The sequence below is a fragment of the Colossoma macropomum genome, unplaced genomic scaffold (assembly GCF_904425465.1).
Source record: "Colossoma macropomum unplaced genomic scaffold, Colossoma_macropomum, whole genome shotgun sequence".
NCBI classification, from domain to species: Eukaryota; Metazoa; Chordata; class Actinopteri; order Characiformes; family Serrasalmidae; genus Colossoma; species Colossoma macropomum.
The window spans coordinates 27,078,399-27,095,642 of record NW_023494785.1 but is presented as its reverse complement, the minus strand read 5'-3'; the positions used below and the strand labels follow the sequence as shown (position 1 = coordinate 27,095,642).

Here is a 17,244-nt window from a genome sequence, read left to right as displayed (position 1 = left end):
ATTTTACAGCATCACACATGAGTGAAGGATTTACAAGCAACTTCCAGCTCCAGGTTTGGATATCCAATAGGATTCTTGCTCTAGAACTTCAGATAGAAATTGTTTGTTGGAATATTTGGAGGGCCAAAAAGATAACATGGCATATAAATAAAGAATGTCGGCTTCTTGAGTTTTTTAGAATACATTTTATAACATCACTCTACATTTTGTTACTAAAATACCTAAAAATACAAGAGACAATAAGAATATAACAAGTTAAATATAAATAAAATTACGTTTTTTTTAATGGGTGAGGGGGTGAGGTTAGGGCAACTTTCTGGCAGGCCAAATCAAATCCCATCACAGGCCAACTTTGCCCGGCGGACCACACTTTGGGCAGTGCTGTCCATAATGTGCACATATAGGGTTCAGGGCAAAGGTGTGTTCACACTACTGAGAGATACAGGTCACTTAAACACAAATGCGTAATCGATTCTCTTTTATAATAATAATAATAATAATAATAATAATAATGATCTTTATTTATAGAGCACTTTTAATACCAGTGGCAGCTCAAAGTGCTGACAGACAGGTGATGAAGTCTTCCTGGAGATTGAAGAATACAGATGATGCACAAAGATGGTGTGAGATTTTTAATAGCCATCATTGTAACATAATGTAATAACAGTAAACAGTCCAAGAACAGTTAGCATAATTTATACACTTAAACAGTTTATTCAGCTTCTTTGTTTATACACTTAAATGGTTTATTCAACTCTCTCCAAACTGCTGTTGCTTTAACTGACCCTAAGGTGGCACTATATGCCTGTTGGTCATACTGCTTAGCACTCAGTGCCCTGTTGGAGACAGAAACCATTACAATACTAAAATAAGCAGCTTACACTTACTCATATCATGAAACACCAACAGCAGCAGCTGTGTATCTTACCTGTGACTGGTGCTGAGGCTCTTTGTGGTGTGTGTGTTCTAGATGGTGGGAGCGTGTTTTTTCCAGAGGAGGGCTGGCTGCGTGTGAGAGCTTTTGATTTCACGCTGTGCACAGAGCTCAAATCTGGGAAAACACATTTATACAGAAAATGTGTAAATTTAGTGAAAAACTGCGTGAATTACTTTTTTAACTGCTCCACTCATAGACATCATTTTGTGAATTATTATAGCTGCCTTGTCAGTGTAACCCTAGCTGTACAACTACTCTTTCTGTCATTGCACACAGCATGCGGAAGAATATTTTGTAACGTTAGTTGTGCTTTGGACGGCATCCCTGTAAACCCAAAACCCAAAAAAAAAAAACAAGTATATAGGAAACCTTGCTTATAAAAGGAAAATTGAACTTCAAGAATAAAGCAATGACTAATTGTAGCTTTTCTGTTTTATTTGAGTGATTTTCTCTACTAATATTATACCTATTTAACATGTATTCACCTGTATTTAAGTGAATTATAACCACAGCAACTGCACTCTGTGTTACTTTGGGGTGGTGTGGTGGTGTTCAAAATTGCTAAACTTTAGAACCAGTCACTTAGAACAAGTATCATTTCTGCAGCTCAGCATTTGAAATGTGGTGAAAACCTTACCTTTGTACCTGCCTTTTAAGCTTTTGTGAAAATGTGTTTCCTTAAACTGACCTATAATGTACTACTTCTTATAATACACAAAAAGCACCAAGTGATCACTATAAACTTAAAATAAAGGGAGACTACGATTACTGACAGTTTCACATCTGGTTGCATACAGATAAACTGAACCACGAGATGAGAGCACTCTCCAATCAGCTGAAACTAAACTGAACGAATGAGTAAACAGAGTGTTTGTGTGTGTGTGTGTGTGTGTGTGTGTGTGTGTGTGCACGCAGTTATAATACCTGCTCCCTCCTCTTGCAGTGCCTGAGTGCGTATCAGGATCTCCTCTCTCTCTAGAGCAGCCAGGTATTTGGAGTAAGACCAAGACAACTGAAAGAAAAGCACTACAGTCTCACACACAAACTCTCTGTTCAGCACCCTCCTCACTACAGTGCTGTGCAAAAGTCAGAGACCACCTTTTAAATACAGGAGTTCTAAGATGAATACAAAGAAATTGGACTCCTAACAACTGTACCAAGACCTGGTAGACCACCAAAACTATCACCACAGAAAAACAGCACTTATAGCTTTCATTTATGAGAGAAAATCAAGCCCCACTCTTACTCTTAAAAAAATCAACAGGTGTTTCTATCCACCCTTCCATTGTGTGAAGACAACTCAACACTATGAGTCTGAAAGGATCTGTAGCTGTCAAGAAGCCGTTACTGAGAAAAGGACATAGGAAAAAAAAGAACATTTGCATATCAAAGACGGTGCTGGTGTTCTCAGAACAATGGACTGACAACCCCAGAGTCCAGACCTCAACATCACTTAATTTGGGATCACTTGTATTGTGAGAAGCAGAAAATGCAACCAACTTCTAAGACTGAATTGGAAGTGTGGAAAAATGAAAGGACAGAACAGAAAGGAAGCAGTAGTAAAGTTAGACGCCTTAAATACTGACAAATTAGTTGTTGAAGCTTCTGTGTAATTCTCTGTGAAATATATACTTTCTGTTTCTCTTATGAAGAACTTGTACTTAAAGGCTGTTCTGACTGGAAATTAAATAAATGGTCTCTGACTTTTAAACAGTACTGTACATCTCATTCTCACTCACAGCTCAATGGAACATGCAAGTGTGTTTTATAGATGTTCAATCAAGATCATACTTGTTTTTGTAAGTAGAAGAGGAGGTATTTTATTATAATTCGAATTTGATGAAGTCATTATTGTGTCTACAGTCTTGTTTTGCTGATGAAAAAATCCAATCTTTACTTTTTTGGCATATTTGTCATTTGTGAACATGGAAACAAATATGCAATTTATTATGTAATTACATTTAAATGTAAAAAAATTAATAGACATATCTACACTTTCAACGGTTGACATTCATCTGCATGCATAGACACCTGCCCCTGTCCCTGCCCCTAATTCTGCATGTCTGCAGTCCACTGCACTGCTGGATGGAGCTCTGACCTGCTGTCCTGCAGTGTTCACTCTCTCACACTCTTCTGTTTCTTCATCCTCCTCTCCTCCTCCATACATACTGGCTTCTTCTATCAGTCCTTCTATCACGCTGCCCCGCTCCCCCTGCAGCACCTGCATGTATGCACACACACACACACACACACACACACACACACACACACACACACACACACACAGAACATGTCATTTGAGCAGGGGTGTTCAAACTTTTGTATAAGACTGTTTATACAGTTCAGTGTCTCTCACACACACAGACACTCTTGTTTGTCTTACATTACTTGTGAGGACTTCCACTGACACACACTTCATACTATTGCAAGAGTGTCTCCTGATTCAAGTGCTTGATTGAAAGTTATTATTAAAAGTTATATTTTCAAAAAATGTAAAACATTTGGGAATTGGTTTGCCTCGCCTTTAACTGACATTTTTTGCCAAATATGAGCTCTGCATCATTCACAGTTTCCTAAATGTAACACAAAACAATAATTACAATTGCAGATGCACTTCAACGAATTATAGCTTTAATGCCAATATGGTGTAATGACTGGACAAACTTGCAAGTCTTTGCAAATATTGCGAGAAAATTCCTGGAGGGACTGTTCACACAAACACACACCTACATAGACACACTTCAGCGCAACACACTTCATAATTGCAAAACTCCACCCTGAGTATCACATGATCTGTCTTTAGAGATCACAGAAGCAAAAACAGTGCGTGCAGTGTGGTGTTACCGCTGGTGTCCCGTCATCCTGCTGATCCCTCTCTCTTTTCATCCGTCTCTCCCTCTCTGTGCTCCTCCTCTTCTCCAGCTCAGACACAACCTGCTCCTCAGACATGTTGCTCCTGAACTCCACAAACGCCTGCCAGTGTTTCAGGAGCTCACTGAACACACACATCTGTACACACACACATTTCCATGTTTACTGCAGTCTTATAAAACACAGCTGATGAAACCTCTTCCATAGACGTATATTGTATCGGTAATATGGACATTCTATAGAATTCAATATTGAGAATAATCAATGTTTTCTAATATGTTTTTCAAAATGCTCAAACTTAAGTCTGTATAGTATTTTGAACCCTGAAGAAAAGAAAAGGTTCTGGTGCAACATATAAAATCACTGTCAAGATAGAACATAAAATAAGTATAAATAACAATTACAAAAAATGTACACAGGTATTTTTTGAAGACTTTTCTCTATAATTTGAGTACTGAAAATGTCTAAATATCTAACCCTAAAATACATTTAAATAACTAAGCATCCCAATGCTCTGTGCTGTAGTGAGTGAATGGCTAGAACACTTCTCCTTCCTCATCCTCCTCATGTAGCAACTGTTTAAAGTTCAAGCCTTTGCTGCTAATGCTGGACTAAGGAAGAGCATGATCAAAACACATTATCAATATCCAAGAAAAAGATCATTTTGATTATCACTGTCCAGATGTACCTGAGCCTCTCTGAATATGTAGGGGCCAAGTGTGCTCCTGTTCTGCAGGATGAGCTCAGCCTGCTCAGGGGAGAGATGGATCTGCACTCTGGGGGGAATGTAGGAGTCGATAAAGCAGCTGATGATGGTGGAGACTTTCTGCTGTACGGTTGCCTCATCACAGTGAGAGTGACACAAATCCTATACACAATATGTAGTAGAATAATAGATTAAAATAGATTGTTTGAATGCAACTAAGTATGTATATATGATATAACTTGAGGTAGCCGTTAATGAGATTAACAACAATAAAAACATGGGACACTGCATCAGCATAAGTGACACTTTTCCCATAACTCTCTTAGATTTCTGTATGGCTCCAGCTGTGCCGTGATCAAGTGCAAGTGATGTTACTGCAAAATGTAAGCATCCAGGAGCAGCTCAGCCCTGAAGTGGCAGATACTGCATAAGGCTGAAGAAATGTCGACCTCAGGTGAAACAATCACTAACTTGCCTCTGGAAGCAAAACTCAATTACTAAGCAGCTGCATGCAAGTCAAATATCAACAGGCATAATGCCAAGCATCAACTAAAGTGCTGTAAAAGATTTTTGACTTTACAAAACAATAATGGTGGAGCGGTAACTGCAGGGCATCACATGTCAAAATGGTACAGAAAGAAAACTTTTCGTTTTTTGGATTTACCACTATTTTAACAATCAACAAGTAATTTTTACACTCATTTTTGTTTAGGTTAGATAAATAAAATAGTTATATTTGCATTGTAGACATCACAACCTCTGGTTCTTATCAGCACAACTGTAAAGAAATTTGAGTCAGTAAGCTTCTTTACAATGCATTATTTTACAGAAAACCACTCTGAATAATTTTCTTTACATCACAGCAACTAAATTATGCAGAAATTTTGAAAACTTGTTGGTTCAGATTAGAGTTTCAGTTTGGGTTTAGAATAAAGGCAGCTGTCACCTTGTATCTCTGCACCTCCAACCAGAAAAGGAGGTCGTTTTCCAGCAACTCGCCTCTCATTGAGAGAAAGAGGCGGAAGTGTAGGCAGGTGATGGGATTGAGCAGTGCCCTGCGCAGGGCCAAGACCTCCTGAGACGAGTTCATCAGCCCCCCGTTCACCTGCTGCACAAAGAGAGAGAAGTTACAAGAGAAAACAGCTTCGCGCTGGTTTCTGAGAAGAGAGGTGTGGAGAGAAGAGCAGCTTAACCCACCTTCCACACCTGCCTCTTCTTTTTGTAGCGGAGAAACAGCTGGTCTTCCACCACATCCCCGAGCTCAGCCTGCAGGAACACGGGAACTGGATTAAGAACTGGATGAGTGTGGTACACGTTAATGCATTTCTACTCATGTTACAAGAGAGGTACCACCTTTTTTTGTTCTTCCTCTTGTTCTCCCCATCCACTCCCTCAGTAATAGTGTCATGCAGAAGTAAAAAGGTGGCTCATTAAGTAATGAGGAAGGTGTTGTGTTGCTACATGAGCAGTGGAGAGGGTCATTAGTAGGTGTAATGTTTAAAACAGGTGTACTATTTAAAGCAGATGTAATGCCCTTCACAAATGCACCATACACAACACTCCATGATGTAGAAGTAACATAATCCAGGTAGATAATCTGAGAGAGGTTATTTTAGGGTTTCACGCCACACAACTGATCACAAGGCAAGAGGCACTTACAAGCACTCTAGGGCTTGTAGCACTCTAGGCACTCTATTCTTTTATAACTAACAAATTGTTACAAAACAAATTAGTGCATAGAATTTTCTATTTTTATCATAATTATAGTATAGAGTACATATTTAGAAGTAGAATAAAGAGAATTACAGAATCTGATGCAAGAAAAATCAAAAACCTAGGTAAATGTGATGCTTCCAGCAGTGTAGAAGGAATAAAATTTGGGGAATTCAGGGAATTTTTAAATGAGGGCTGAAATATTGGGTTTTGTCATATTGTATAACACGTGCCATGCATACAGGCTGTAATGAGCACCCCCAATTCATTTTATAAGTTGGTACTTATCAGATTGAACTGTCGACAGAGCACTGATTTCATCAGACTAACTTGCAGGCGGAGCTCTAATTAGATCAGACTCACCTGGCAGGTGCAGCTCTGACTCCATCAGACTCACTTTTCAGTGGAGCTCTGACTGGATCAGACTCACCTGCAGGTGCAGCTCTGACTCCATCAGACTTACTTTTCAACGGAAATACAGGCATAACTCTGATTGGATCCGACTCCCCTGTAGGCGGAGCACTGATCAGTTCAGATTCACCTGCTGGCAGAGCCCTGATTGGATCAGACTGACCTGTAATTTCTGCCTTGTGAAGAACTCTTCGCTGGAGAGGAACAGCGGCAACCATTTTCTTTCAATACGGCTCCTGACCAGGGACTGAACTTCGGACAGCACGGACATAGAGAGAGGCTCACGCTGTAAACGCGCCCAACTACCAGCCAGACGCAGCAGCTACACACACACACACACACACACACACACACACACACACACACACACAGTTTTATTCAGTTATTCATTTAGTTATTCACATATACATTCACACATTTTTGTTTGTGTGGTACCTCAGTCTGTTGCTGCTTATTTGCAGGGCTGCTGGGGCCAAACAGATATTTGCGGCTGAGGTACTGAGTCCTGATGTTCCTGCACTTCTCCTCCCACACTGCCGCATCATTAGGGGTTCTTTTCAACTGCTCAATATCCAACCAGCACAGCAGGTCCATACTACACACAAGCACACACAAACAAAAAACTAAATGAAAATCTACCGTCATATCCACACTGCAGTGGCTACATATACAGAGTTTCAGAGAGCACCTAGCAAAGTTTTCCTCCAGAAATGCCAGGAAGTGCTGGAGTTCCATTCGATTCCGGAGCAAAGTGCCCAAACGGTAGCGCTGGAACTGATGTGGAACCTGGGCCCAGGGGTCAGGATCTTTAGCCCTCTTGGCTGGTGGTGGTGGGGGCCTATGCTGTTGTGCACACTAAACAAACGGAGAGTGAACATACTAAGCATCCAGCACAGCTGAAAATACAAACAGCGACAGATTACTGAACTACAGGGTCAGTCTGTCAGTCCTCTTAACAGCTGAGCCACAACACTTCTCTGCTCATTTACAGTGTGAAAGAAAGTGTGACCTGCTGCTGTCGGTACTGTGTTTGTGTGTATAGGCTCTGCAGTGTCTTATAGAGGTCAGGTTCCACAAAGCGCTCCTCCTCCCACACAGCTACCTGCAAACGCACACACACACACACACACACACACACACACACACACATAAACAAGACAAAGCCAAGCAAACGCTCATACAAATAAAAAAATGGATAAAATATATATTAGCACTAAGGATATTATATAGATTATCATAAGCAATGACTAATTGTGCTGAATAGCCAATTGCCTTTTACTTTCAATGTAGCATTATTATTTGCTCCTGGACCAAACTGGTATTTTAATTTCACAAATGAAACATTTATGTTGAGTTGCCTATTTTAATAACATGAATTGAATATCATTATTTTTGCTGCAATATCTATTATCTATATCTATAATATTTATCTAATAGAAAGTACTGGAAATATGCTAATGTGTTTGATGTGTTCACTTAGCCCCCATATTAAAAAAGGCTCATAAAAATGGCTTTTGGCCAATTTGCTGATCAGAAGAATCAGCCTTTAAAATTCATGATCAGTACATCATGATACATGAACACATTTTTATGATACACATGGATACATATGGAGTTTGCTAAGTTGGAAGAGACATAATGCACCAGTAGTGCTACAAAAATGCAAATTTATCAAAACTCTGAGTGCACTGAGTAAAGCTTTCCACATACTGTGCATCACTGCATCCATTAAACAGCACCAGTTATACTGTCATGGACTGGAGAACCCCAGCTAACTCTATTTTTAATTAAACAATGACATATTATTGCCATGGTTTCACCTCTACTTTGGAAAAAAAATTACTGTGGTAAACCTGGAGAAGCATATTTAATCCCAATTTCATTTTCCATGTTAAACATGTCACTGAAGCTTATTGTGTTTTTATAATCAATTATCCGGATGAAAAACAATACCAATATATTAAAACTGCATTGATTCATTTGTGGTGTCCTACTTTGTGGAATGTGCTCATGTCCTGGTGGGTGAGTAATGTCCATGGCTCAAGAAGCAAGGAGAGTATGTGCTCCTCTGCTTCATCAAACAGGTCCTCAAATGGAGGGATCAGATGGGTGAAGAGGTGCTGCCTGCACTGTTCCCCCAGACCCACACTCCTCCCAGCGACACTGCACACGTATGTAGCATACAGCAGCTACAAAAGAGTGAAATAAAATTCTACAGTTACATACTAACTGACGTGATAGAGTGATACTGGAACAGATAGATAAAATGATGCCTTATTAATCCTAAAAGAGACTAATGCAGAGTTAAAGCAGCAACAACAGAACTGTGCAAACACAGAGATCGTGACAGTTAAAGTGTTTAGTTAGATCGGTTAGAAGGTTGTAGAAGTGATGGTAAATGGAGGAGAAAAGGTGATACAGGAGAGTTAGTGTTGGAGTGATAAAGGGAGTTATGTGTGATGTGTGATAAGCGTTATATTAGTGTTTAGTTAGGGTAGGGTAAGGTTAGGCTTAGATTAGACTATATTTAGGGTCAGATTAGGGTTAGATTTGTGTAATGTTAAGGTGATATTAAGGTAAATTTAGGGTTACATTAGGATTAGATTAGTGTCATGTTAGGGTAAATTTTATAATTTGATTATTTTTAGGTTAAATAAAATTACGGTAAATTTTGAGTTACTTTAAGATTAGTGTAACATCAGTGTGAGATCATGATAAATTTTGGGTTAGATTAGTATTAGATCAGTGTCAAAAATTAGGGTAACATTTGCAGCAGCTACACAAAAGGGTTAGATGATTTATGGAAGGGATGCTGATTTAGCTGACATTGAAAGATCAAATCAATGGAGCTCACTTCGATCATCTGGCTATAATTATCCTCTTATGAAAAACTCCACTCTATTTATTCTGTTTGAGTTCTACTTCAGTACCTGGGCCTTGTGCTGTACTCTGTAGGGATCCAGAGTGGGTTGATAAAACAGCTGATGGTACTCCTGCAGCTCTCTGTAGAACTGAGCTGCATTCATCCATAGCTGTAAAGAGGGATAAATGAAGTACAGCCTTACTGCTAAGCACTACCAAGGACTTCAACTTCATCTAAATATTCTAAAACATCTGAACATGAGTGTGGTCTCTTAGCACACCTGGTTCCCAGAGTTTTGACAGAATTGTGTAAAGAAGAACCCAGCCTTAGACTCTACATACAATGCCTGCACCATCCTCTCCATCTCACTGCAGTGACTGCCACACTGTAAACACATGCAGAGATCATAAACAATAAACTACGTACCACTCAAGTACCATACCAGTCAAGCATCTCTCTGTGTCACAGAAACTGTAGGACCACGCACACTATGTGGAAACACACAGATATCATTCATACTCATGGGCCTCGTACCACAGAAGAGGCCTGTGATGGAAAATAGCAGGCAGAGTGCAAAAGTAGAGAGCTGGGGTGGCGGGGGCAGGAGTCTAGCCCCAGCAGAGAAAGGTGGCAATCCCAGCATAGCCACAGAAACGTTGTGCTCTTCCTTTTAGTATGCAAGTGGGACATAATGAATCGCTGACCCCTAGAACATAACATAGGACATATTAGGCTATGTTCACATTCATACAGCGGAGTGAACATAAAAATCAGAAATTTTCAAAACAGATTTGGGCCATGTACAGTAAATCAGATATACACAGCCAAGGTTCAGACTGGAATTCATATAGGTTTGATTTTCTTCAAAGTAACACTTCACTACACATGTGCATATCAAAGCTGTCATCATCCAGTGTCAGGATCCAGATCTGAGCCAAAAAAATAAGGTTTGTAATGTAATCTCAAGGCTAGTATACATACTGTTTAGGGGTGTCCTAACTTAACCGCAAAGGACTGGTATGTTTGCAAGTTCATTCCAACAAAGGAATGAAAAGGAACAGTATAATTTCCATTCAGGTGCTTATGTATACAGTTGTGACGCTGAGGCTCACCAGTAGAGCAGCAGGACCTCAGTGACACGTGGCTGAACAAGGCGCAGTCTGTCCTCTGTCCAGCAGGGGGGGCTGGTAAGATCCAGTCTGGAGAGGAACTCCATACTCAACGCTGTGGGGCTACTGCTCAGCAGGTACTGATTTTTCATCCAAACTAAATGCCTTAACACAGATCTACATTCAGTCTGAATCGGAGAAGTAGGCACCCATATTTGCTAGGTAAAAGCAGACTACATTATGAGACTTAATAGGGTTCCATGAGGATTAAATGAATGTATAAACAGAGAAAAAAGAGCTTTTTGGCATGTGTAGTACCTGTTCCTGGTTTCTAGGTTGTGAAGAGTTTTCAGGCGCTCTATGTCCATCCACAGATTTAGTATTTTCTCTCCAGGTCGGCCAAGCAGAAAACTCTTAAAATCCAGAAAGACTTGTCTGCTGCCACGGACACTTGTATTAGCTCTTGTCTCTGCGGTGTGCTCCATGTCTGCTTGAATCAGGCCAGACAGGGCAGTGGAGGCAGAGGCCTGGGGCTTCGGCTTTGTGAGAGGATCAAGTGAGAGTGTGCAGTTTCCACCTGTGACATAGTGAGGACAGGCTGTAGTATGTAGGTTTGTTTGAGCATTCTTATCTGAGACTGGGAAGATTTTACAGTGTTTCCTTGCAGCACATTTCCATTTACTTAAAGGCAGTTCCAAGCTCATTTCCCTCTCTTTCTCCATCTCTTTCTGCATCTCTGCAATATTCGTCTGAACTGGAGTGGGATCCAATATTTGATCACTGAGCTCAGGAGGAGGTGAAGGACTTTGTTCTCCGCAAAGCTGGGTCAAGTGGAGTCCTGGTAGGCTCACTTCAACCTCCACAACATCAAGGTCTAAAGAAAGAGAGACCATGTTGGACAGACAGATAAGAGATGGGGTTCTAAAAGGAACCTTTGCAGGCAAAAGCTCTCTGTCCTTACTCATTTGAAAGCACTAAAACCTATGAAACATAGAAAGCATTTTGTAGACCTGTTCTTGTAAAGACTGGCATCAGCATTGAATTGTTAAGACATGAAGTTAAATCATGAGATGTTTGAGTCTGGGTTATTTTTGTCTTTCCTTTAGTTGCCTCCACAGGTCTAGAACTGATGGTTAGATGCTCTATGTGGGGAGAACTGCAGTCACTGCTGGTGTCTGAGTGTCCCGTGTTGAGAGAAGTGGCACACTGGCAAGGGAACCCCAAAAAAAAGTCAAATAATCAACAACATGATTTAATGCACCAATAGCACTGCTAATCTGTTTTTACTGCACCAATCAAAGCTGCCATATTCCTGTACTTACTCTTAAATTTAAAAGACAGAGAAGAAAGTAAATTGTCAAAGATTACGTGGGTGTGCTCTTTGTACCTCATGCTTGGGTGATGTGCCTGAGGGGCTGCATGAAGATTCCTCTCTGAACAGCTTCTGTTTTGTACTGGCCAGCTGACACAGACATGAGGCCAATCTGAGGAAACACAGAATGAAATAAGATTACAGGAGATTAAGATTAGGCTGACTGCTCAAAGCCAAAAATGAGATGTAGAGAGTATGCATTAATCTAGGTGTTGAAGCCAATGCAAAGCACTGAATCTACATTTCCTTGAACCCTGCTGTATAACACTGTCTTAAACATGTGATTAACATCTCATGGCAGATGCCATATGCTGTTGTCATGAGTTGTCATGATGGGTACTGTTCAGTTATATAACAGTGTCAGATTACAGTTACTGATAATTGTGATTACAGATGTCAGAATGTTTGATGTTATGACTGCTGACTAAAGTATGCTTAACAAAAACTACCTTGTGACATAAGCTGTCATGACAGGTTATGTTTAAAATAACACAATGCCGTTACTTTACTGAACAAAAGCTGTCAGGAGAACTCATGACAGCATATTGAACAAAACAAAACCTCATATTCCCAAAACATACTTTGCTTTTAATGTAAGCCTAACCAGACTTTATTTTCCAAGTAATTTTGGGCCATTTTTTTGGGTCCATTAAGCATGAAATTTACACACAATGTAAAGGGCAACAGATACTTTCAAATTATGTCAAAAACTGGGATACGAGATATTTTGTTCTGACAGCAGCAACATGATATCTGCCACAACATGGTTAATATTATAAAGCAGGGTTCAAGTAAACTGTCACCATTTTTTCTTTCTCATTTCATGATAACATACACTAACCAGGTTTTTATGTGCAAATATTTGTAACAGTGCTACCTTTGGAATAACGTTAAACTCTACACATTTAGCCCCTTGTGATGTCAGCACTCGTCAGCACTCATCAGCACTCAAACCTCTTAGGTGTTTAATTCATATTCATATAATTTTGTGCAAAAGATATGTAGTTGTAACAACAGTTTAAAAAAAAAAAACTGTTCAATCATTATTTAGGCAAAACCTGTTTTTTCATAGCCAGAGGTGGGCAAAATACTCTGAAAATGTAGTGATGGGTGAATACTGAAAAATAGTTCTGATGGGTGATGAAAAATAGTTCACTCAGAATCTGGATCGCTAGAATTGTGTTCTGGCATTCAAATGTCTACAGAAAGATGCTGTGTATGGTCCAAAGATATTATAGAGGCTAACACTGAAATCATTGGTGCTCGTGGTGTGAAACTTACTGAGACAATGTAGCTGTTGTCCACTAAAGGTCTAGTTGGGAACCATGCTGGATCTGTGCTTTTTTACTTCAGTTCACTCATGTATTCCATTATAATGTATTATGTACTAAATGTATTCAGCAATGTATTCCATTATTATGCATAAAAAAGAAACTTTTTTTTTAATACATTTAGAATACTTATAAGTCACATGGCAAAAACTTTTTTTCCCTTAATTCACACTATTCCTCACTGTTAGTGGTTGGCAGTTTTCTCTGTGTACGTCTTCTGTTAATACGTTTCATGAAAAATTTGCTTATCATTTAAATGAAGTTCTGAAAATTCTCAACATTTTTCTTCTCTCATCACCTGCTTAAGTCTATTGCTGCTCCCACAATCACCATTCCAGTACAGTACAACGCTGATACTAAGCTTATCACTTGCAAACATGTCCACTATTGAGAAGATTGTTAGTTAGAGCACAGTAATGCTGAGATAAATAAATAAATGTGATGATCCAGTTACCAGTCTACTCAGGCTTTAGTAGAAACTTCTGTGCTTGTAAAGAAGCAGTTAATTAAGGTCCATATTTGCTTGATGCCGTGTGCTGATTTTCAAACTAGTTAATTGTTTTTTTACTTTAATTTTTTAGTGGGTAAGTATTCTAAAAGTATGCCTTTGCAAAATGTAACTTGGACTGAATACTGAATATTTCTGTATTCTGAATACGTAGTCCCGATACTTGTATACCGTTACATCCCAAACCTGTCCATAGCAAGGAAGACACTTGGATGGACATGAAGCTGAGTGTAGCAAAAAACACGTGTACAAAAGTATTAGCAATAGATATTTGCAAGTGTTCCTTATTTAATTGAAAAATAACAGTGAGACAATTAAATTTTCAAATGAAGGCAAAGTGTCCCTAAACCTTTGATGAGCAATGTATGAATAAGTAAAAGCTAGTCAATAGAGAAAACTGTCTGACCTGTACTCAAAGTAACAATCGCTCTGGAGGAAAAAGGGCAGTCTCTCTCTTCTGATCCACTGCATGGCCTGCACTTGGTCCAAACACTACAGAAAATAAACAACAGTGATCTTGGTGATGAAAAATAGTTCACTCAGAATCTGGATCGCTAGAATTCTGTTCTGGCATTCAAATGTCTACATAAAGATGCTGTGTATGGTCCAAAGATATTATAGAGGCTAACACTGAAATCATTGGTGCTCGTGGTGTGAACTTACTGAGACAATGTAGCTGTTGTCCACTAAAGGTCTAGTTGGGAACCATGCTGAATCTGTGCTTTTTTCCTTCAGTTCACTCAGTAGAGCCATGATCTGTGCAGAGAGACTCTCGGCTGCATCCACCCCCACCTCAAACACACCTCTGTCCCTGTTATACCTGATGGGCTCCAGGAATGACTTACAGAGAGATAAAACACACCTGTGCATTATGTCCCACATTCTACTGGTGTGTCTTTTTTCGCTGTGTATTACAATACAACAGTAGGCTCCCATAAGATCAGTGCCAAATGGACAGGCTAATCTAAAATCTTTCCTTTCAGTGTTTTATCTTCCATATTTTCAGTTCCATATTGCCTCTATCCAAAGAAAAAAACAGATTTTCCCACCCCCATACACCATATTTGCTTTTTGTGTGACAAATAAAACTGAGAAGTATCCTTATCAAACTAACCACCCTATTCTCTGTTATCAAAGTTAGACCTTCTACCATCAGTTTTTAACAGCAAATGAAATTGCTTTTCTTCACAAGCCGTTTTCTCTGTGTATTTTGTGTGATGGGGTAGATATGCTATGCCTGATAGACCCTGGCAAGGATGGAAAAAAACAAATGATCAACGCTGAATGAAAACACAATTTAGCAGCATGTCTCCTCTGACTTTGGCTGTAATGATGTCACTTACTAGACATCATGCCACTTAATATAACTGTACATTATTTTTATGTGAAATAGGTTGGGGTGACAGGGTGGAACTCAAGGACATTTGGATTTGATTTTGTAGTGTTAATATGGAAACATAAACATAGCAAAGGTGCAATGCTAACACAGCTTTTAATGCACAATATTTGAGATTAAATGAACATATATAAATGACTATGTACAGTAGTATGCAAAAGTTTGAACACCCTTATCCAAATGACATGTTTTGTTGATTTTCTAGGTGAAAATACATTACACATCCTCTACAGAGAACACATTTTTCTGCAATTGTTAGTGAATTGTTTCTGTTTATTTGCTGAGTTTAACATTTTGGAAAAAATTAAACATGAAATAGAAAATAAATAAAACAAGCCGCAACTTCGGCTTATGTTTATTCCCCTCTTTATTTCCCCTCAATATGTTAAATTCAACAAATAAACAATGCATAAAAATGTGCAGACTTGTGTTTGAATGTGTTCAACTTGACCGGGTTGCCGCCGCCGCCGCCTCTCTCTCTCTCTCTCTCTCTCTCTCTCTATATATATCTATATATATATATATATATACATACGTGCTATCCGGTTTTATTAATTACTGTACAAATACTTTTTTAATTAATATGAAAGAGTTATTAGCTTACGTTTTTTTACAGTGTCAGGTACTGCAGAGTGAAATGGTGCTCTTTTGTAACTGACTGAGCTGCTGCAGTACAGACTCTGTGTTCCCTCTCACTCACCGGCAGCAGCAGAAAGGCGTTGAGAAACTCCACTAACATCGAGTCTGAGGACAGTCTCTCCTCCTGAAACACCAGAACAGAGACCACCATAACGCCCAACAGAAGAGAAACTGCATAAGTGAAAGGTGAACTGAAACGGGACGGGCTACTCACAAAATTCTCGCTCGTTATTTCTGGCAGGTCTGTGTGAAGAAGGCTCGGTTAATGGATTAAGATCTCGTAGAGAGTAGGTTAGCTAATCTAGCTAGGGTAGCTAAGGTTAGTTAGCTGCGGCGCTCTAAACTCACCTGGAACCGCTTCACTCCGCATTCTGGAAATAACAGACAACACGAAGCGCCGCGCACAGCTTCAGGACAATTTCCATACATTTACACTCTTCGGTCTGATCTGCTTACACACCGTCTGTCTGATCCATGTGATTCACACCCTCAGTTTAATCTGAATCAATCTCTGTGATCCGCTTCAGCTCCGCGCACCTTTCTGTTCAGGGTCACCATAGAGACCAACTCAGCTACAACACTGAGCGCACTTCACTGTTACTCCAGTAACTAACTGCACTGTTTACACAGACACGCCTCGGCAGACTTAAATTAAAAGGTTAAACACGGACACTTTCCCATCACATTATAAATTGATTTTCAAAATGTCCGCATATAGATCTATGAAATGCACCAATCTAGAGAAATTCAATTTACCGAGTCAGAATTGTTGAAAACGGTGGCGATGGGAAACAGACGGCTTAAGTGTCGACGGTGTTTAATTCAGTTAAAAGTTCCTTCATATTAAGCCATTTTATGAAATTATGTTACATGCTGAGTTACTGTTTTACAATAGTTTTGAGAAGTTATTGGCTCAAAACAGATTTTTTGTAAAAAGAAATTCTGGGAAGAGACGTCTCATTACAGAAACGTCACTATTTTACCACAGTAAGCGTTATATATTAAAAGCTCTGGTTCGCTGGTCATGTTTGGATAGTAAATAAAATGGCTTTATTTGTTGTAGGTTGCAACTCCTGGTTCCCATCACCACCTCTAAAGAAGTCAGTAAGTTTGTCTGCCATGAACTCTTGCATCACTATGATTGAATTATGCAGTGCTTTTGAGAAACTGGTGGAACAAATGTACGTATTGTTTTAAATCAGAACCTTTACAAACCATCTTAGAATATTATTCAGTGGGCAAATACAAAAGTTAGGCCACACCCACACACACCCCACACACACACACACACACAAAAATGGTGGAACAACACTTTGCTTTTCCTTTCTCTCCTATTAGACAGGCAGAAATTCAGCCGTACCACAAGATGGCAGTATATAGCTGACAAT

General features: G+C 39.4%; 1 protein-coding gene across 1 annotated transcript; it reads right to left on the bottom strand.

Annotated features, from left to right (window-relative positions):
* Positions 1-618: 618 nt before the first annotated feature.
* LOC118820915 (regulator of G-protein signaling 22) lies at positions 619-16,417 on the bottom strand. The gene is made up of 25 exons (XM_036589257.1): positions 16,205-16,417; positions 16,071-16,099; positions 15,918-15,980; positions 14,485-14,661; positions 14,228-14,313; positions 11,998-12,094; positions 11,621-11,816; positions 10,929-11,484; positions 10,614-10,775; positions 10,036-10,207; positions 9,782-9,886; positions 9,569-9,670; positions 8,633-8,827; positions 7,648-7,740; positions 7,327-7,493; positions 7,074-7,233; positions 6,802-6,960; positions 5,712-5,780; positions 5,461-5,622; positions 4,497-4,676; positions 3,782-3,946; positions 3,036-3,158; positions 1,862-1,949; positions 929-1,051; positions 619-836 (listed from the first exon to the last, which is right to left on the bottom strand). The coding sequence occupies exons 1-25, from the start codon at positions 16,224-16,226 to the stop codon at positions 829-831; spliced, it is 3,459 nt and encodes a 1,152-aa protein (XP_036445150.1). The 5' UTR covers positions 16,227-16,417; the 3' UTR covers positions 619-828.
* Positions 16,418-17,244: the final 827 nt, after the last annotated feature.